Genomic DNA, 22,537 nt, shown 5'->3' on the forward strand with positions numbered 1-22,537 from the left:
GTTGGTGTAACACACGTCCTGCTGCTGCCTGCAGGACACACACTTCACAGTGAGGCACGACCGCCCGCATCCGCATAACAATGACAGTTTGAAGAATGGCTTGGAAATGACGGACGGATCCACACATTGTTTTGCAAATGCTGACCGGCAGCAAGGCGAGAAATGCATAGGGGGGAAAAGGAAATGCACTCAGAAAGGAATAAGACTGGAACATCAGGAAACATGTCCTTTCGGCCCACAATCATTAACACAAACTGACACATTACGCGGGTCGATTACGCACGGTTTTTCGCACAGCGGCGTCTACATTGCGCAGCTAAAAAAGTGCAGACACGGACTCTTACCAGTTTGTGAAGCAACATGTTCCTCTGGAGGGGGGAGCGCAGTGTGGAGCTGTGGGTGGGAGAGTGACTGATGCTGAGTCCGACAGAGGAGGACCACCGGAGAGGAGGACCGTGGAGGAGAACTGGAGGGGGGTTGTTCTTATTGGAGGTGCCCGGGAGGAGGAGGGCTTCCACTCGGCATGCAGAGGAGACACAGAAACCTACTTTCTGAGGTGGGCTGAGACGCGTGGAGACACATTGTTTTATCAGACATGTCCCGGGCCACGTGTGAAGAGTTCTGTTCCTGAAGCCTGAGTTTGCTACTTCTTGAAACGTTAACTATTTGAATATGCTGTGTTACATGGGACAGTCAAGACCTGTCTGCAGAAGACTCCTCAATGTGGCTGAAAGCTCAGGAAGATGACAGCGATCGGCCCCGGAGTGAAAAAGGAAATGTGAAATGAAATCCGCTGGACCACTGTACTGATCAAATAAAGTTTTATATAATACAAATGACAGAGATCAACTGAAATGCAAACAATGAGCATATAATAATCATAATAATAGGTCTGATTATATAATATCAACCATTTACCTGTAAGTAGGAAATAAAAAATACTAGAAACATATTGTTACAGTTCAAATCATTGGGAGAAGCATTTGGCCAATATGCTTTGTTTAAGGAAATAAAAAATCAATGAATTCACAAGGAATCATGTTATGCCACAGGTGAGAACGTGTTCAGATGAGAGTTTATTTAAGTCTTTATGGAGAATTGTTGCATCTTAGGGCCAGACCTGGTAAAACCATCTACCTGAGAGATCCGATCACAAGAGGTCCCCCAGTAAGTACAGGTCTGAATTGACCTAAATGTGTCCTCTGTGCATCTTGAGATCCGATCACTCAGACCTCAATCACAGGTTTAAATGTTTAGCGTCATACTAGGCTCGGGGGTCAAGCCAGGACAAAAGGATGCAATAACAGACGAATGAGAAACTGATGGACAAACCAGAGAAACGAGCGGAGACACAGGGGTTTGGGTAAATGTGTTTTCTCCGTCTGATGTTGAGATAAGTACATCAGGCCACTGTGTACGGCTGCTGCTGCTGCGGCTCTTCACTTTAGCAGCAGTGTGTTTTTTTCTGATGCTGACAAACTGACTGTTATACCTGTGATCGCTTTAATCCAACGAAACACAAAATGAGAATTGAAACAAATGTAAAATTGTATGATTCCATCCAATTTATTTTAAAGGCAAATTATCAAATCAACACAATGTATAAAAAAAAATATGAGATCCACATTCCAATCCTTCTTTCCCCATGAGGCCTTTGGAGTCTGCTTTGAAATGTTCTCTTTCACATATTTCTGTCATTTGCAGTTTTTGATCTACAGTACAGATCCATCTTAAAGATCGTCTTAGAGGTAATTAAGGACAACTGATGGGAAACTGTATCTACTTACACGTGTACTAACTGGGAAGTTCACATGTACCATAAAGGAAGGAATGCTGACAAGACTAATTAACCAGAGTCAAGGATGTTTATATGAATACTACGATTTTATTTGTCTGTAGAAAAAACAAGACGAAACCGACTGATTTAATAAAAAAAAACATTTTTTTGAAACATATGAGTTCCATGATCAGCACCGGTCTGGTTATCTCAATGGTGAATTATGGATGTTTTTTAAAACCACATCATCAACCCCAGGAAACGGTGCCAGAGTAAACCCAGTGTAAATGTCTTCGTTGAGCTGGATTCCATCTTGTCAAAACCTTCAATGATATAAAAGCACCTTTAAAAATGACGGCAGTTAGGAAACAAAAAGTATTAAAAAAAAACACTAGTATAACTTGAGTTTTAATTGAACAATACTGTAAAAATTGTTGTTTTTGTTGAATTTTCACCAGTGAGCTGACGATGATGAGTCACTCGAGGCAGGATGCTAAAATCTTCACCACCAACCACCTGGTTTCCCCTCAGAAGCCACGCACTGAATGCTGGGATTCAGCTGTTGGGATGGGGCAGACCAGAGTGGTGTCCCTGCAGCAGGGGCGGCTGCATGAGGTGGGATGAGTCTGTATTTGACTGTTGGTGGAAAAAGTTGAATGTGGTTGCACACCCCAGCCAGACGACCGCTGCCAGCAGAGTCCACCCACAGCAGCACCAGTGTGTGTTTGTGTGTGAAGAAACAAGGTTTACCTTGATGACACTGCGCTTCCTCTTCGGAGTCAACATGCACTAACTGCGGCTTCTTTCCATCTATGACTATACTTGGACGATTCTTTTCTTCAACATTTTGTCAGAATGATTCTGCCTCATTCTGAGTAACAAACATTTAGTTCAACTGAACATGCTTTGCCTCCACTGTGTGTCACTGTTCTCATGATGCAAGCAGGCGATGGGTTTAGTCGGACAGAGATGGCGAGCGCAGGGATCTGCCGCTGGCTGGGCTGTTGCTGTATACGTGCGTGTTGTCCTTCTCTCGTTCCTTCTCCTTGCTTTCGTGTTTGTGCTTGTGCTTGTGTTTGTGCTTGTGCTTTTTCTTCTTCTTCTTGTGCTCGTGGTGGTGGTGGTGATGGTGGTGGCTGTGCTCGCTGCCGTGCTTAGACGAGGTGGAGGTGGTCTCTTTGGGGAAGGAGGGCACTGGCGTGGCGGGCATGGAGAGAATGGACTGTTCGACTGACAGCGGCTCTTTACCTGAAAAGAGAGAGAGCACAGGTACGTCTGAGTTGGTGATGTATATATGTGTTTGATATCATGTGTGTGTGTGTGTGTGTCTGTGCTTACCTGGTGTAGAGGGTCTTTCCATCAGATTAAGATGTTGGTGGATGAAGGCCTGACTATCATGAACACTCTCCATATCGATATCTTCTTCTTCCATGGTGTTAAACTACAGCAGAGGAGAACCACTTATTAATACCTTCTAAGAAACACTTGTATATTAGAGTATACTAAAAGGCATGCATAGGAAAAAGGCGTCCTTACCTTGGGGGGAAAGGCGAGATCCTTCACCCTGATCTTGTAGCGCCCTGCTCGGCCTTCGTCTTCCTGCTGCTGCAGGACCTGTCCCGGCTCTGGAGGGGAGCCCAGCGGGGTCTCAGCCTTCCTCTTCAGGCCTAGAGGTGGCTGACCCACCCCACACACCCCCACTGAAATAGGATCCGGCTCTTCGTCAACCTGCGAAATGTGAAAACATGAATGTGTGAAAATATGGCATTATTATTTTTCTTTACAATAGGGTTGTAGTGTGAATAATGTGAGTTGGCAACACATTAGAAATAGTCTACATTAAATCAATCATCTATAAATGTAATACTACATATGACAATATGTAATAATACATGAGAGCTCAACACAATGTAACACATGCAAATAGACAAAACACAAGAAAGTTAAGAAAATGTGTGAACATGCAGCACACTGGTCTATTTGCTTGCTTTGTGTGTATCTGCAGTGCTTCTACATTTGTGTTTTTAGTTCTCAGGGCCACCAAAGATTGTGTGTATCCAATCAGTGTTGGCTACACTATACTGTGGTGGCCATAATTACAGAGATCCTACATAAGACAACAGCTTTTATGAAGTAGCTGCCATCTTGAAATTACAACGTGGGATCACTCAGACATTGAGACCGAAAGGAATAAAGACCACCAAGTAGCTCCCTGATTACATCAGCACTGGCAGAGAAACCAGTTTAACTCCATGTTGTGTGATGTTGTGGGTCTTTAACAAGAGGATAACTGACTGTACAATTTAGGTTATGTCCACACTAACTTTTAAAACAAAGACGATCTCGGCTCAGAGCAGCCTTTTAGCTCCAGATCAGAAATCATTTCCATCCATACTAACGCATCTGAAAATGCACATCATATGACGATTCATGTGCATTGGTCATGTGTGTGCCAGAGCAAACACAAAGCTGATTGGTTGTGAGGCACAGCAATTGTGAAACATAAGAGCAGGGATTTCTTTTCTTTGAGGGACGATCAGGTGGAAGATTCAAAACATTGGCCACTGATAGTGGTGACTGATAAAACACACTCAGGAAGACAATGTGCATGTTATGCAAATACAATTGAAAGGAATTGAACCACTTACAGCTGTGTAACACATGCCAACTCCATGGATTCCTATACTGGCAGGTGTCTCCATACCACCACTGACCCCCAGCTCAGGCTTGATGGTTGGGTTGAGCACAGCTTTCTTCTCCTTCAGGTTGAGCACGAGGCCCAGCTCTGGCAGTGGCAGACACGACGGACGGGTCAGACCGAACAAGGCGTAGTAGAGGTTCACTGCGTCGCAGCGCAGCCGCCAGTCATGTGAGGTACCTGAGAAAAAGAAATGAATGATGCGGTTGTGACGAGTCCTGTTGTGAAGCTACTGGCCATGTCCCTGCAACATCTCTGGTTCAGTTTAGGCCAACGATCTGTGATGCATCGCTCCTTTGTTTCTGTCTGCTATACCACATTAAGACAGCTTTGTCTTCACAATACTTCCAGAGGATCGGACACATTGAGGTTACACACAGGGCAGAGCAGCCCCCCTCAGTGGAGGGACTAAAAGAAATGCAAAGAGAATAAAGAAGAGAAGGATGAAAAGTCTAAGGACAAGAGGGAGGTGTAGAAAGGACAGCAGGAAGTTTGAAGGAGGCTACATAGAGAGATGGAGGGAACCAATTTTCACATAAATCCAGAGCTGAAGTAAGAGCTGCCTGTTCCTTCACTACACATTTTATTCAACATCTCCACAGAGACTATATGAGCACAGCTAAACACCAGATAATTAGCTCTCAGTGGCATGAGTGCTACAAAATGCTTCATTATATGGATCATTTGAGCAGCAGCGTGTTGAGACTGATTTAAACATCAATTATCGCTGAAGCTAATGATCCAAAGGCTCCGGCGCCGAACATGGGGGGTGTACTGTGGCTTTGGAAGAGGACTGATATCATTTACTCTAACGGCAGCAGAAAGCACTCAGTTTGTGTTCTTACAGCGCTGACCTTCAGCCACTGAAACATCATCCTGCGTGAGTGTGGGGTTATGGGAGGCCTGTGGGTTATTAAGGGGGTGGGTGGGGGGTGAAGAATAAAACAACCGACATGGTATTCAAGGTCCTCGCATTCGGGTCACTGTGTGTTTGAACTGGCAGCCGAGTCGAGTTGGACCACAGCACCCCACACTGTCTGACCGACAAACAAAAGTTCCCTGGAAAATAATGATCATCCATGTTTATGATCATCCTTCGATATGCAAGGCAATAATTTAAATAACAGGTTTCAGAGTCAAATGGTCTCTAGGAATATTGAATTGTGAACACACACACTGTACTTTTATTTGGGTTGTGAGGTTGTGTGTATTTAGATTGGCAGATTGAAGCGCTAACGGCCTGGCTAGCTAGCTGCAAGACACGTAGGACCCCCTGGAAGAGAATAATGAAATGGAACCTGAATACACAATTGAGGACAGAACCATGTACGTATATATACACTAGACTTTCACCTTTTACATTTCAGGATTAGAAGAAATGAAAGTCAGGGAGGAAAAACATTTAATCTGAATCAAGCCCTCAGCCAATGAAGAACCAGTTGGAATATGTTGGACTGTTCAATGGAGATACTGATAATCCATAATCAAAATGATTTTTAGTTGCAGTTGTGCTGATTTCAGAGAATGTATCAGTAGTAGGGGAAGTTTTAATGGTCTGATAGAAGTCTGTGCATTCAAGCATATGTAAAGACAATCTCAATTTATGTATTGGAAAGAAAGATACATTTTAGTGGTCACATTCATATTCCACAATGACAAAACATTTTCAAATAGTCACATCTAGTCAGTATGTGTGTGTGTGTGTGTGTGTGTGTGTGTGTGTGTGTTCACCTGAGTTCATGAGCTTCCACAGTTGGTCCACCAGTGCTTCATTACACAGAGGGGAGTCTGATGTCTTTGTGAAAGGTGGATTCTTACTGAGCATGCTCAGGATCTTATGTCTGATTGGACAACAATCAAGAAATACAGACAAGCATAGAAATTAAAATCCACACATTTGCTCCAGTGTTAATTTTGGCAACTATTTTTGATTTAGTCTTAGTCTTAGTCTTTTGACGAAAATGCATATTAGTTTAAGTCATATTTAGTCATTTTTATCCTTCTTAGTTTTAGTCTAGTTTTAGTCGACTAAAACAAATTCCATTTTAGTCTAGTTTTAGTCACATTTAGTCATTTTTATCCTTCTTAGTTTTAGTCTAGTTTTAGTCACATTTAGTCATTTTTATCCTTCTTAGTTTTAGTCTAGTTTTAGTCACATTTAATAGCCACATTAAACTCCTTTTCTATAAAAACATATAGCTGCAGCCTAATAGCTTAAAAATATATATTTAGTTTTAAATGTGAAAACAAAAAGGGAGAGCAGGTCAGACTGCAGCCGGACACAGAAACTGAACATCGGTACAAACCAACTGCAGCTTCTGCTCTGATCAAGAAGCTGAGGCGCTGATCTCTGAGCAGCTGAGACCAGAGAAACTCTGTGTTTTCACTGTTTCCATAGTGAAGAAGCAATGAGTCACTGAGAGGCTGCTCATAGAGAATGAGCTCTGCTTTCACTGTGTCTCTCTGAGCGAGTGCGCGGGGCGGGGGGCGGAGCTATGGACCGGAGCGCTATCTGGGGCGCACACACACATATAAACAGACACACACTGACACGCTCACTCGCCCGCTCCTGATACTTCATACTTCATGATACGATGATGTTTTAAAAGTTATTGTGACTTAGTCAACCACCAACATTTTCGTCTCGTCAACGAAAATTAAAATAGATTTCGTCATAGTTTTTATTTTCAAAGATTCGTTTTCGTTACGTCTTCGTCTCGTCATGGAAAAAGGGTCGTTAACGAATATATTTCGTCATCGTCTTCGTCAACGAAATTAACACTGATTTGCTCTTTTCGTATCAACAATGCATCAATTTAACATGAACTAAAGGCATAGTTTATTGCACTGCAGTGCATTTTCACTTTTCATATGTATGGCACCATTTTCTGACACAGCTTGACAGTGGGATGATTCACTCCCATTTGTGAGTAGATACAGATGTGAGCAAACTGTCAAATGTATTTAAGAGCATGTGTGAAAGTAACATTGATCATAAATTTCCAGACATCAGTGTCATCTTTCCCTCGAAGCACACAACACAAAAAGGATAATCGTCTAAAGTCGGTATGGACAGGGAGGAATAATAACAGTTCCAGTATACATATGTGCATGAAATGATTGTATTAAGTTACACTAGGATATGATTACAGGTGTCATTAGATAATGAGTGAGTCATCCGACTAGTACTAACACATTACTGTCTCATGATAATGCACATGAATGACAGAGGTGACAGAAACAGGTTTGGGAAAATGTGATACAATAATGTACAGGACAAGAAATAAAACATGAGACAAATGTAAAGTACTGCACGTAATGTTCAGCATGAATGTGTGTGTGTGAAGTGTGTCGGTGTGCTTTGTGCTGACCTGACATAATGAGTTGGGTCGTTGTGGACCATGGCGAGCAGCCACTGCAGGTCTACTGCACTTCTTTCCACTGTTGAACAAAAAATACAAAAAAATACACATCATGTGCACAACTGAGAACTAACACAACAACCCTAATGGAAAACATCTTAAAGATACAACAGATGTGTCAAAATAAAACCACCTATCAGTTATATATAGCTAAAAGGGTATTTGGCTCCATGTCAGCAACAAGAGATCTCTGTCTTAGAGCCACATACAATATTTGTGTTAATGTTCAATGCTTTTTCTCTCCTCCTCTTTGTGTGCAGAGTCACATCCAAGCTGCTGCTCTGCTAACTGGTTGTCTGGGAATAATAAATGGATCTTGATAAAAAAAATGTAAGAGTGTGAACAATTTACCTCTTGTATAGTCCACCAGAGCCTCCAAGGCAGCGACGCGAACATCTACAAAGTGTCCAAACTCAGCGTAGGACTTGAACAGCGATGGGTCGCTGGGAATATGGCCGTTCTTCTGAAGCTCCCGAATTGCTCTCAGACAACTGGAGAGAGAAGGACATCGGTAAAAAATAAGCAAATTGTTCATGAAGCAGCAGTTTTGTGTTCTTCAGATTGGATTATTCTTAATTTTGAAAGCAAGATTTTCAGTTTTTTTAATACATGGACAGAATATTGGTTCCACATACTGGTTATCAGCTTCCTTGATTACAAATTTTTGGGATCAACCCTGAAAAAAAGGATCTATTGGTTGACCCCTACAGTATCCAGGAGCACATCTTTGTACCTGACAGTGATGGTGTTCCTGAAGCTGGGGAGCAGTTTTTCCATATTAAGGAATCGGGTGATCTCCTCCAAGATGAGACGGACGTCAGCATTTAAATTGTCCACTGTCCGCACCTCATTGTTGATGCAGATGGCAGGGGTCAGAGAGTTGGTCAGTGCTTCAATCAATTCTGCGCGATAGTAGTTGTCCGAGAACTAAAGATGGGTAAGATGGGAAAGATGGGAAGGACAAAAGAGAAAAAGGAGACAGTTTAATTAAACTCCCTCTTTGTGTGTAAAATAACAACACTTTAACAAACTTCTTTTAAAGTCTAATTCATTCATGTCTTTAACCATAAAAAAAACAGCATTTCATTTTCTTGATTTTGAGTGTTTAAGAGTTACTCTTAGAGAAAATGAGTAAATGTTTGTTTTTACTTTGTTTTTTCTGTTGTCGTTATACTTGATGAGGTCAAGTATAAAGTTGAGGACATCTTTGGGACAGAGGTTCTGAACATCTCTGAGTAGCGCCATGGCAACAGGCATCGTCTGACATGGAAGACAAAGATGGAACAATAATCATGAGATGATATCGCAGTGGACAGGACAACCATTTGTTTTCTCAGATTCACAATGTGCTTTAGTGCAGTACTTCTTCAACAGAACACAACGCATATGCAAAATTAAATCCTGATACCAATATTTGAGAATTTTCAACATCCTTTAATGTTAATTTAAAATGAATGTAATGTAATTGATAAGCATGTTCTGAGTGATACAGGTTAAAGATCAAATCTAGTTTTCAGGGCTCTCTGGTGGACAAAATGAGTAATAGTATTGCAGTTATAATTAATTCTAAACATATTTCCTGGTATTAACATTATCTGCAGTACTAGTAGTGATTTATTCATCTTTGATAAGTGAAATCAGACAACGGCACATGGTTCTACAGTAAGTCAAGTGTGTGTTTAGCTGTGTGTGTTTGACAAACCTTTTGTAGGAAGTAGCTCTGGAAGCTGTTGAAGTTATTGGTCTTTACAATGTTGGGGCAACTCTTACAGCAGAACATTCTGGTGAACAGGGACTTCATAGCGGGTGGGCCCTGCCATGTGCTCACCATGGAATTGGCAATCTGCAAAGATCACAGGCACCAATGAAAATGGATTAACACAATTTTACAGTAAATTACTTTGTTAAGTTACATTTACTACATTTACTCATTTGGCAGACGATCTGTCCAAAGTGATACTGGAGACCAACACTAAAGCATCACTACAGTAGAAGTGCTAAATATGTTAAACAAGAAATTGCAGTAGAACAGATAAAGGGAAGTTCTAGTTGGGTGATAGAGTGGGACATATTCTGCACCATCTGTAAGGGTTTCACTGCATATGAATCGAGGCTCACTAAAGGGACTTGTAACAGTCAAGGCGAGATAAACCCATGGCCTGTACATTGCAAATTGTTTGTATTGGGGAACCCTGTGGGGAAGGGATAAGAACGTATGTCCACACCATGAGACACTGAAGGTTAGATGGGATTCTAACCAAGAAAGTCCTTGTTTTAATAGCAGAATTTGGGGAGTTAACTGGTTCAAAGGCCGCTGATAAGCAGCAATAGGTTGAGATGTGTCCAAGTTGCTGCATGTGGACCTCATCATCTGTCAACTGTCCTCAGTCCCAGTAAATACAGAAAAACATAAAGACTGGTATCAAGATTTCAGACAACACATATTGAACAAAATGTATATTTGCATTGAAGTAAAAGATGTATCAAAGTTAGTTGAGGAATGCTGTGGCGCACAAATGACAAGTCAACAAATGCTGGGATTAGAAGTAGAGTTAGAATTGTTGAATCAGTAAAACAATGTCCTTTCAGTCTGTCCGTTTTTGTGGTAAGAACTGAACTTCAATGTAAAAAGGGAACGTAAACATGAGCAGATCATGAGATTTCCACAGGTATGAAGACCAGTGGCTCCAGTGGTCTCTGAGTTCCAACAGGATATTAGGGAATTTATGTTAATGTGGTAATAAAGGGCTAAGGGTCACTGACACAGGATGTTGTCATTTGGTTAGATAAATAAAGGCAGGAATGAGCACAAGAATGTTCCTGTAAATGAGCATGCATGCATTCAAAACACGTCTGTATTTTTTGCGTGTCTTGTGCATTCATTTGTCAGTTTTTATGTGTTTTCCCTGAGATTTTCAGCCCCAGGCTGTTCCTTATTACTTCCCACATTTTCTACCAAAAACAAGCAAGTAAATGCCATCCCAACCTCTCACAATGCAGCCAAATCCATCTGAGAGTTAAAGTCAGTCACACCGCACTTTGTGGTCAGTGTGGGTTTGCACGTCTGCGAGTGTATGTGTTTATGTTCAGGTTGAGAGTGTGTGTGTGTGTAGTAGTAGTTCGAGTATATACCAAAGGCCAACATGGCAACATAATGAAAGAAGTGAAATGCTGCCATTTCAGCCTCCACTCAGTTTATCATGTTGTGAAAATATTGGTTCAGGTGGAACTCGAATGGCGGAAATCCAGTGGGGTTAAAGTTGGAACAGACCAAATCCAGAGAATGGAGAATTTCCTGTAGCCACAGAATAGGATTATTCATGCAACGAGCTTAAGTGCAGCGAGGGTTAAACTGGTGGGTGGCCCTGAAAGCTTGTAGCCTATATGTTGTTCTCATACTGTAGCTATTTTCACGATACTGTTAGCACTAGAGATTTTGTGAAAAGAAATTATTTTTTACCAAAGTACAAAATGAAAATCAAGCTGACTGTTCTGTCTCAAATTTGGACACAAGTTCAATAGAGAGTTGACACACTAGTTTCAGTGCCTCAGTACAAACTGAAAAAGGTTGTGTATCTCGTTTTCACTACACTCACTATGAGTCATTCATACAGACCTCCCAAACCTTCATTCATCTGAAGGCTCTCCTTCTATCTCTACTATTCAACTAATCCATGCATATAACTCCACACATCTCTCTCCGCTCTTGCTGCGCCTTTGGAAAGCCCATGTCTATACAGTGTATACTGTGGAATTGAATTATGAAGGCATGTGTGTGGCGCACACGCCCCCGAATCAGCAAATGCATGGAAGAGCTTATTGCTAAGAGGAACACAAAATCATCTATTTGGGATAATTTGCTGAAGGTGTCCAGTTCAAGATCTCACTTATTTACTGTAAAAATTTGACATTACACAAAACAGCAGACAATAATAAAAAGATGCATATCAATTTTAAAGGTCTTAAAGGAAAGTTGTATTATGACTTCTTATCAGACCAAGATTATGTTTTGGACCTTTTTTGGACGTCCTGACCTGAGTTCTCCACAAATGTGTGATGTAAAATGATTGTAAGTCAACCTGTAGTGTCAAATATTCATTGCTTCTAAAATACAAACACACACAAAACCAATACCACACAGGTGCATATACACATACCCTTGCCAAACAGAAGCAGGCCTGCATGCGGACTTTGTAGAAACACTGTTCTTGCTCTAAGATGTCAGTCAAAGCCAGTCGGGAGGCAGGAGTTGGGAACTTTTCCAGCGCCAAGATAGACTCCTCCTTCAGGATAGAAAGACACAGACATTTACTTTTAACTAAATGTGAAAAGAATTTCAACTCAAAGATGCCTAATCAGTGTTTGTTGGATAAGATGGCATACACACTCCTACAGCTTAAAGTAACGCGATAATGTCAGAACATGAAAAGAAGGCACCGCATAAATAACCCACCTGTGCAACTACATCTCTCTCATAGCGCAGCTGATACTGCCACATGAAGTCCGCCTGCTCAAACTCCACTTTCCGCAGAATGGACATGTCTGGGTCAATCCGGATCCAGAGGAGAGGCGAGTCAGCGCTGCAGACAAACAAAGAGACAGGGACACATTAGGGGAAAGAATTGTCACCTCAACTGACCTGTGCACCCTGGTTCCCAGAGATACAGGTCTGTATGATATGGATGATGTGGATGAAGTCAAGTGGATTTTTAGAACTGTATTACAGGCAGCAAACAGTGACAGAAGAAATGTCTTACTCCATAGCTGACAAATCCATGTCCACCTCCTCTCCATTCACCAGAGGGATCTTCTTTTTCTTGTTTCTGGGAAGAGAATCACAAAAATTAATAAAAACTTAACACTAATATAGGACATATAAATAAAAAACATGTTGAAATTCCTTTTACTATTTAATAAAGAAGAAGAAGGAGAGAGGCACCAAAGCCAAGGTGGAGATTAACAAATCACAGGAGCCAAAGAAAGCACCACCAAGGAGGCATCAGTCGACTTTTAGATTTATAATGAGTCTCAGACATTGATGAAAACTCCTTTTATGATACAATTTCATAGCAACACGACTAATCTGCATGTGCAACATATCTGCACTAATTATAAAATGCAGCAGTCGAGCAAACCTTCAAGTTAGAGATCTCTTATGTTATTATGAGAAGTGTTTTGGTTCATTATGAAGTTGTGGCAGGACAAATGAGAATATGAATGGTCGCCAATAATTAATGAGAAACACTGTATTGCTTGCTAAAGAGGAATAGAGTTTAGATTCAAGACGTTAAAATCCACCTGACAGTCATGAGACACAATTGTGGCCAAATCTGGCACAAACAAGTTATTAAGTAATGTAATCCACAAATCATGATCAACTGAAGAAGTGTGCTTTGCTGTCTTAGGTACCGTCTGCTCTTGGAGTGGCAGGGGATGTCATGCTTGAGGCTGTTCTCCTCTATCTGCAGTGTGTGTTTGAAGGACCCATCCAGCTCCTGCACTGTCACCTTGATGGGACCCTGCAATGAGATGAATACATATATATTTCATTCAGAACCGCAGTTTAGTACATTTCAGAAATGGACTCTGCCACATCGCTGACTTCCTTATTTTCTTTTAAGTCATGACTTTTACTCTGAACGTAAAAAATAGACTCACCACATATTTCTGAGTTCCAGATGATGTATAGTCCTGACGGATCTCCAGCTCTAACACGTTCCTCTTCCTGTTAAAGGCAAAACTTCCAAAGAATTTCACCACAGCACTCTGGTCTCTGGACAGTTGAGTTAAGACACCCACAGGCGACCAAGAACGGTTGAGACAATCACAACCACCACACCAGGGTGACAGCTAAAGATGGTGCACAGACACTAAGAAGTTACATCTACTATAAAGCAGCAAATCATATTTTGTTTAAAAAAAAAAAGAAATTAACTTGCATTCTGATTTTTAAATGGGTAAAGAATTTTTGAAAAATATTTAAACACTATAATAAAATTTTAAATAAAGGATACACCCATTGTTTGATCAGCGGGCCTATGTCTTTGCCAGAGACGTTGGAGATGGATTTGAGGAAAGCGTGAGTAGACAGAAGCATCTGGCTCCACATGTGACTCTGATACTTCTGGGATGAGGCCGTACTGGCCAAACTCAGGAGCTTGTTGAAAACCTAGAGGAGGGCAGGACAGAAGAAGAAAAACAATAAAGACTAAAGCAGCATTTATTGTAATGTTAACTCAAACTTGTTTGGACATCTTCAATTACAGAAACAGAACATGGTTGTGCCTCACCTGCAACATGAACTCCATGCTGATCCTGTTCTCTATCAACCTCATCACCAGGTGGGCTTTACACTGGAACATCTTGTAGTATTCCCAGGACAATGTGTGGGGGTGCTTGATGGAGAAGTGAAGGTGTGGCGTTGGACTAAAGAGATAAAAAAGTTCTTTGTGATCTAGAAAATTACTCTTCAAACATTAAATCAGTGTGAAGGGGTTTAAATACAAAATGTTTTACTTGTCTTTCTCTTTGCCTCCACTGAAGGTTGGGTGCAACAGGACACCTCCCATCTTTAGTTCATAGTCCACAATCCTGTCCAGCTCCTATTTAGAGACAGAATTACATTTATTAGATAGATAGATTAGTTTTAATACGGATTAATCTGACCATTAATTAGTAATAACTTGACCAAAAAAATGGTCCAGCTAAGACCTGAAATATGATATAATATATATTAATTAACAATGGCAAGGAAAAGCATTAAATTCTCACATTTCATCCTCAAGTCTAAGTGAATGATTGTGCCACATCTTATGAAATTCCCTTTGGGCATTCGTGACATATTGCGTTTAAAACAACTCATGGTCATGTGACCTTGACCTTTGGACATTTGACCACTAAGTTTAATGATTTCATCCTTGGGTGAATATTTGTACCAAGGGCAGGTACCAGCTCTGCTCAGTGGTCATAGGGCGAGTAATTGCTATGACAGGATAAACAGTGGATAAACATTTGATAGATCGAAGCATTACCTCTTTTATCCAGTGTCGATACTCATTGACTCCAAAGGTTTTCTTCAGGTAGAGGCCGTAGATATAGCCTGAGATTCCCTTCAACACCCACTCATCAGCCCTTCAGAAACAACAACATGACATGTCACTGCTGATCTGTAGTTACAATCGAAAGTCTGTTGGTTTGTCCTAATTCTGAACATTAGAATTGCAGAGACTCTGTTCATCACAATAATTATAGCAGCCAGGAAATGTGAAACTAATAACCAATCAGAGATTCAAGACTGAATTACAATGTTTGACTTTTACTCCATCTTTTACGTTGTCCTTGGCTCTTTTCAAGGTGAAAACCCTCTGTCAAGCTTTTCAGGCCACACTTGAGCTGCTTCATCTCTCTATAATGGTGAATTTTACCCTCAGGGTCTGGTTTGAAAGGAACTTGGCAATCACAACTCTCATAAATTTACCAACCTGGCTTTATAAGCTTGTTAAAGAAGAGACAACCCGCTGATTCAACCTCTGTGGTTTTACACAGAACTGAATCAGGTCTGGTTTATATAATGATGGTGACTATGTATCAGCTATAATCAACATTATGCAGAGAAGTATTTTCTTTTACGTGTTTATGGATCATATTATGACTACTATTCAAGAACTGTGAATTGTGCAGCTCCTAATTTCCTTTCCCTCTGGACCTTGACCTCAAGACCAACTGAACCTTTCTTGAATAGAAGCCTCCATCTTTAGGCTTGAAAAACTGCCAAATGGTTTATAACACAAAAAGAAAATCTACAGACGCAGCAGTCAAGTTTATATTCACATCAGCAAACATTCGTTGATAAGAAAACCAGTAGTTCTTTGATTAGACAGACACCTATTGCAGAGATAAACCACTGATCCAGGGTCTCAAATTCACAACTCCTCAACACAGTTTCAAAGATTTGAAGGTTTCTCTTTCTCTTGTGCCTTCTCTTTTATACGTCTGACAAGCTACTGAGCGCAGCCTGTTTTCAATTACAGGCCCCAGTTAACCCCCACTCTGATTAATTGCTAGCAGGCAGCACCAAGCTTGGCTAACATAAAAGAGATCTGTGACTTTCCTGAGGTCTTACACACCAGCCAGCTCAACAACAAAAGCAAACCAAGGTCCCACAACATCTGATGTGTGTTTAGAGGTCAGGCAGGATGAAAGAGGAGGGAGGCAGAATAGAGAATGAGCAAAGGTAAAGAAAGGACATGCAATTTTTTTTTTATCTTCATCAGCAATTAATATAATATTGACAGTACCATAGAAACTAGTGTTAAGTTTGACTAATGGGTTCTTAAAATGAGCAAGCCCCTCCGAATTATTTCCTCAGTTTCTCACACACAGAAACCACCCTGGTAAAGTTGCCAGGTAGTAACACAGTGATCCATCATAGTGGTAAATACAGTCATTCATGCCAGTGCTGGCCCATATTGGTACTCCTGACAAAACATCACAGCGCTGTAAATCTCTCATCACCAGTATTATATGAAATGGTCAGAGGGTAAATGATACCACACGTCTCAAACAGACATGAATACAACGAAGAGTAAGGCTGCAACCTGGACCTTATGTGACTACGCTTCCAAACAATAATGACAGCAGTTTTCCATAACTTAACAATCTGGCCTCTGAAGCTAACTGTGGTCCATCCCTGGCTGAACTCAAAACACCTCATCCCATGACAGTCAAAGTCACAGAAGGCTTCATACGCTTTGCAGCATACCTGCTCTGAATTACCACATTCAAAGGTGGCCTGCTGCCGCGGGGGGGGGGGGGGCGTGATGAATCATACAAATTAGGCAAACAGCACTCACTTCGAGAAGGCATTCCTGGTGCTGCACTCAGATGGTGAATGAAATACATATATGGATAAAGACTAGAGAATGGGAGTTCTTGATAACCCTGGTAAAATGATCCAGTCGTGGTTTCAGATATGCACGATCACGGAATTAAACTATGACAATGACTTTAGAGGCAGACATATAATCTGTAATCCGGACCAAAACAAGACTCTAGGACATAAACTCTTGAGCTTTCCCCCCATCAGACCTTTCAAGTCATCAGACAGTGGCTTCTCAGTTGTACCCAGAAATAAGATCAGGGGCTGGTAACGTGCCTTTAGTTACTGTGAGCCTACCTCCTGCAATTTACCTTTAAAGCCAAACTCAAAACCTTCCTGTTTTCTCCAGCCTATAAACAATGTTAGTGTAAATGTGTGTGTTTGTGTTTGTTGGAGGGTGAGGGGACAATGGCAGTGTGTGTAATTCTGTTATGGGCTTGTTTTCATACTGTATGCTGCTTTGTTATTATTGTTATTGCATTGCCATTGTGCGGTGACTTATTCCATGGAAAGCACAATGAAATTCTTTGAAATTAAACATGCACTATAAATTAAGTTGCCTTGCTTTGTTATTGATTTACTTTAGTTCCTGGAGGGAGACAAATGCACTTACATATTTTAATACATAGACTTGACTGACACTGCAATAAAGAGGTTTTATCCCTATTTTATTCAAGAGAGTGGTCTTTCAGTTTGAGAGAAGGACCTATTACAGACGTGTGCGTCAGGAGAAAAGGTGAAGCTTGAACACAGAAAATCGAAGAAAAAGCAGGGTATATTTGAGTGCGAGCACAGGGTTTTGCATGAAACTTACAAAATCTGAACGTGAAATCAGCAGGTCCTCCTCTCAAATTGAAAGAGCAAGCTCTTGAATAAAGAGAGGAAATCCTCTTCGCAAGGCCACTGACAATAGAGCCTTCAGAAGTTAGAGGCTCTAAACATTAAATCTGACTACGAGGACAAGACTCTGGTCTCTGCTTTAGCAATCTGAGTGTAAGTGCATTTAGTTTGTCTCCTTAAAATTGGAAAGAAGTTATTACTGAAGCACATGCTCAGAAAAAAAGTTGTTTATAGTCTCAAATGTAGCTTTGCTACACATTAAAAAAGTAAAATCTCACCATGACATCCTGGAGATGAAACAACCAAAGAACTGCTGAGCCAAGGCCTGGGCCAGACAACGACGAGTCTGTGGGGTCTGGTCTATGATCATCGCACTGTGAAGCATGTTGGTACTGAAAGACAGAGGTAAGGTGGAGATGGATGTGAAAACAATATGACTATAATCTGCATCCATGACAACATGTGCATCAGCTAAGAAATCGAATAATTCCATCATAACCTGAATGGACAGAGAAGTAGTTGAACTCTATTTCACATTACCTGAAGATGCTCATGGATGCATACGAGGAAACTTGCACATAGGATTCATCCACAAACACAGTCTTGAAGCAGGAATAAGGGTAACGGCACGTCAGGATCTCTTCATAGAACTCAAAAATCTCATGCAGGTATGACATGGAGTGTTTGAGCAGTGGCAAAAGCTGCGGCAGACAGAAGTGGGTCACCTGAAAGGTAACAGGAGCAAGAACATCGTAGTAAGTAGGTCTTTGTATATCTTAAAAATCATTGATAGCAATGCTAATACGATTATGGCCAATAACTAACTAGTTGAAGTTTAAGAGCTGTTCCTGTTAAACTTGGCGCTCTAGCCAGAGTCAGTAACACTATTGTAAATTGCCATATACAGAAACTGTTTGGCAGATAAGAGTACCGATAAAACAATATTGGAAGTTCCTTTGATATTTCCTTGAGAGTCACCAGTGTGCTTTCTTATTCTTTTGAAAGGGACTAAGGGGTGAAGGATATCTAAAAGGTCAATACTGCCACCTTGTGTTCATTCCTATGGCAAATATTACTATATTATGACTGCCCTGCAGTAAGCCAGTGTGTCTCATGTTTGACAGATGACTGTAGTGTAGTAAAACTGTGGTCCCAGAGAATATAATAATAGTTGACACTTTCCTCTTACATGTGTTTGTGACTCAGACCAGACTGTCTAGTCAAATTTACATTTGGAAAGAAGTCTCAAACTTTGATTCTCATTTTACAATAATATATAATTCATGGAAAGCAAAAAAATCCCTTATTTTTAAATATGATGAGTGTGTGTGTGTGTGGGGCGGTGTTCTCAGTTTCTCGGCATGATGTGAGTTATCTTACGAAAATTACTGGCCAGAGAGTTTAAGAGACACTGTTTAAAATTTGATGTCATAAAAGTAAAACAATATTTGTCTTCATAATATTATTTTCTGATCTAAAAGTAAACATAAGATGTCAAAATATGTTGTAAATTTCTTAATTTTCCAAATCTTAAGAACACACAGCAAAATCAGGATTTAAAGGCAGCACTGGTCACTAAGAACCCACCTCATGCATGTAGGGGTCCACAAGGATTTCAAAGGGCCCCACTGCCAGGGAGATGTTAGGGGACGCCGTGGGAATGGGGAGGACATAGTGATAGGTCTTCTTCCTCATGTCATTGGTGTACATGGTCTCCACCAGATCACCACTGGACACTGCCACCATGGAAGCATCAACAGTGAACTCCAGCTTCCACGTACACAGCTCTGAGTATGAGTCCACGCAGGGGAACCAGAATCTGGGGTACAAGACATTTTAATGAGCCTTGGCACAGACTAAAAGCACAGATAAATTAAATGATTAATGTGACTGTGAGCTCTATTATTTGCCCTTTATAACCACCTCTAAGTTTGAGTCTAAACAAAAACAAAGGAACTATCCAAAAGGGAAAGGAGAGAAGCCAGCGAGCTTAGAATACACGTAGGATACAACACAATAACCTTGTTTAGACCGAATATGCTCTGTGGATTCTGGTATTTCAAAATCTGGTTTGGCTTAGGGACTAAATGTTTGAAATCTGTCCAAAGCTGCAAATTGCCTTGTACAAACAGTTACTAAAAGCAAAGTATTTCATTTGAATCCATTCCTACAAAACGGATAAATATAAAAATATGTTCTGATACCTGGTGGAGTTCTGGTATCCAAAGGAAAACACATGAGCTCCTCTCTCTGCCATGCTGCCCTCCACATCAGGAACAACGAAGTGGAGACCTCCTTTGGGCTGGTCCAGTGAGAATTCTATGTACACCTTTAAGACTTTCAAATCTGAACAGATGACACAGGACATATTGTGGATTAGTCATGGTATTATGGTTTCATTTCAGAAATGCAATACATAGAAAATGTGGAAATCCATATCATGTGACCACATCAATCAATGCCAGGGGAACATTTTAAAATGGACTTATGTGATCATGATGATGTTAGACTTTTCAAAAAAAGAAAAATAGTTAGGTTTTACTCTGGCTTCTACACTTTTCCTCTTACCATCTCCTTGTTTCCAGAGTTCAGAGGGCACCTTGATGACCAGCTCCCCGTGTCCTGCATCCGGGTCCACAGCACTCACGGCTGCTGTGTAGGCACTAGAGAAATAGTTGAGGTTCCTCCTACGAAGAAACATACACAATATTTACACAAAAGTGTGAGTGCCTTGTGAAGTAGACAATAATAGTTTATGCTCCATCTCTTACCTAACTACTTAGGTACATGTAGTTCTGTTACACTAAACATTAATCTGGGTAGCAGAGGACTCGGATGTGTAACAGAGTGATGTACTCACTGCTTAGACTCGTGGTGGCACACCTCCAGTGTGGGGTCATTGTAAATGAACGGGGCTTCCAGCTCATTGACTCGAACCCTGTAAATGCGGCACTGTTTACTGTTGAGCTTGATCCTGTTCAGGTTGACCACAGTGGGGAAGATGGTCAGCTCGACATAGCCCTACAGGATGCAAGGAAAACAGGCACGGCAGTTTTATTTATAAAGCACAGTTCATACACAGAGTCTATAAAGAAACTTTAAAAACAAAAGGGACTAAATTAAAATAAATCAATTCAAATCTGAAAGAGCAGTTAAAAACTATTTTCAAGTAAAATAAAAGTAAAGAAGAGAATAATAAAATGGAGATGACGTTTTTGTGTCTTGGCTTTTCCACCCCAGTTAGTTTAATATAACTCTGTGGAGCTGTAACACGATAACAAGCCCCCGTCTGACAAATCATAATAACATAAAATCAAACCAACACAAATGATGGATGATCAAACTAAGTGTGTGTATTAATGTGTTAATACAGTAATAACTGTCCTCCATGGTGTTGGGGATTCCTCCTGATTGAATAAGTGTGATTTGTGATGATCGTGCTGTACTCACGATGACAGATTTCCTCTGGAAGTTGATGTTGTTGATGCACACCATCTGATGGGTCGTAAAAACAGCAACAGAAACAACGCGTCATCATGGGATGTCAATCTTAATGGACTATATTGTTTACTACACATTCAATGAGCAGAGACACGAGCACACTGGGTTAGAGTCTGCCAGCAGCAGCCGTGAAAGCTGGGTTAGCATGAACTTAGCTGTGCTGCTGCAAACCAATCATCACAATGCTAACCAAGACGCAGAGATACAGAATAGGTACTTATAATTTGAAAGGTCGCGGGCTCTCGAACCCCTTATCCTTCTTCCTGTTCATCTTCACTGGTTGTTGTGATGGAGTAGCAACATGCCGCTCTTCCAGTGCTCCGTGGGATTTCTCTCTATCAGCCGGGCGAAGCTAGTACTCCGTTAGCTTCACATTCAGCTGCTAACCTGCAAAAAGTCAACTTTAAAAAGTAAACTGTATCCTCTGGGTTAGAGACTCTGTGACGAGCCTCGTGTTGTTTCCTATTGTTTCACTGCAGCCACAGAGGACGTTTCCTTAACGCGAGTCGGCCATGAGCCGCAGTGAATGTTGTAGAAAAGAACAGGTCCCCCGCGAGAGGCTGAAGCAGCCACAACATTCAAATATCCGCTCCGTGTCCGGCTGCAGGAAGAGAAGCGAGCGCCGCTCCGCTGGGTTCCGCCATTTTCTTCGTGACCTCTGACCCGTGCGTAAAACAGACACAGGAAGAGAGTTTCATTATAAATGGGACTATGGTGAAAATATATAAAAAATGTATAACGTGTAATATAAACTAGTTTTTAAAATTAATAAAATTAGTCCCATTCATTGATTTAAAAAAATGAGGGAACGTCTTCGTGACATCAGACGGGGCGGAACTTCCTGCATGCGCTTCACTCAGCGCGCCCCCTCCTGTGCATGCGGAGAATTACATCAGAGGCAGAGTCGAAGTTCATCGCCATGAAGATAAACACAGAAGGAATCTGCTTCGGTGCATCAGGTCAAGCTTAAATATATAAAATCTATAAAACTAAAGATACATAACAGACACGTGATTGAACATATTTACAGTGTGCAGATTATTGTCCATTTGAAGTTCAAGTTTGTCTGGTTTGAGTTTTTCCACACACAAACGTCTTCCTAGTTTTTACTCGGTCTGGAGCCAAAAACAAAAAAGCAGCACTTCTGTTGAAGATAGATTGGAACTGTCAGAATGTTACCCACTTTTGTCTCTATTACAGATAATAATTTCATAATTATGAAATAACCCAATACAGTTTTCATTTTCAGTTAAATAATTCAAATGGTTCTATTTTCTCTTTAGCAAAAACACATCATTTATAAGTTTTCATTTTGCCCCTTTAGTTCTTTAGAATTTTCCTCTCAGAAGAAAATAAGCAAGGAGAACCCCTGTGGGTTTGTCATTACTGCCCTGTCACATTCCACCTGGCTTATAATTTGG

General features: G+C 40.9%; 1 protein-coding gene across 1 annotated transcript; it reads right to left on the reverse strand.

Annotated features, from left to right (window-relative positions):
- Positions 1-1,863: 1,863 nt before the first annotated feature.
- On the reverse strand, positions 1,864-21,747 carry taf2 (TAF2 RNA polymerase II, TATA box binding protein (TBP)-associated factor). The gene is made up of 27 exons (XM_062398503.1): positions 21,338-21,747; positions 21,066-21,120; positions 20,476-20,636; positions 20,184-20,302; positions 19,820-19,961; positions 19,203-19,434; positions 18,156-18,340; positions 17,894-18,007; positions 14,929-15,028; positions 14,414-14,499; positions 14,188-14,323; positions 13,912-14,066; positions 13,556-13,670; positions 13,307-13,416; positions 12,655-12,720; positions 12,351-12,477; positions 12,055-12,180; positions 9,600-9,740; positions 9,047-9,157; positions 8,631-8,824; positions 8,249-8,388; positions 7,847-7,916; positions 6,207-6,316; positions 4,426-4,655; positions 3,314-3,505; positions 3,116-3,218; positions 1,864-3,025 (listed from the first exon to the last, which is right to left on the reverse strand). Exons 1-27 carry the CDS (start codon positions 21,385-21,387, stop codon positions 2,733-2,735), a joined length of 3,663 nt encoding a protein of 1,220 aa, XP_062254487.1. The 5' UTR covers positions 21,388-21,747; the 3' UTR covers positions 1,864-2,732.
- Between the last annotated feature and the right edge of the window lie 790 nt (positions 21,748-22,537).

The sequence above is a fragment of the Platichthys flesus genome, chromosome 11 (genome assembly GCF_949316205.1).
Source record: "Platichthys flesus chromosome 11, fPlaFle2.1, whole genome shotgun sequence".
In the NCBI taxonomy this organism is placed as follows: Eukaryota; Metazoa; Chordata; class Actinopteri; order Pleuronectiformes; family Pleuronectidae; genus Platichthys; species Platichthys flesus.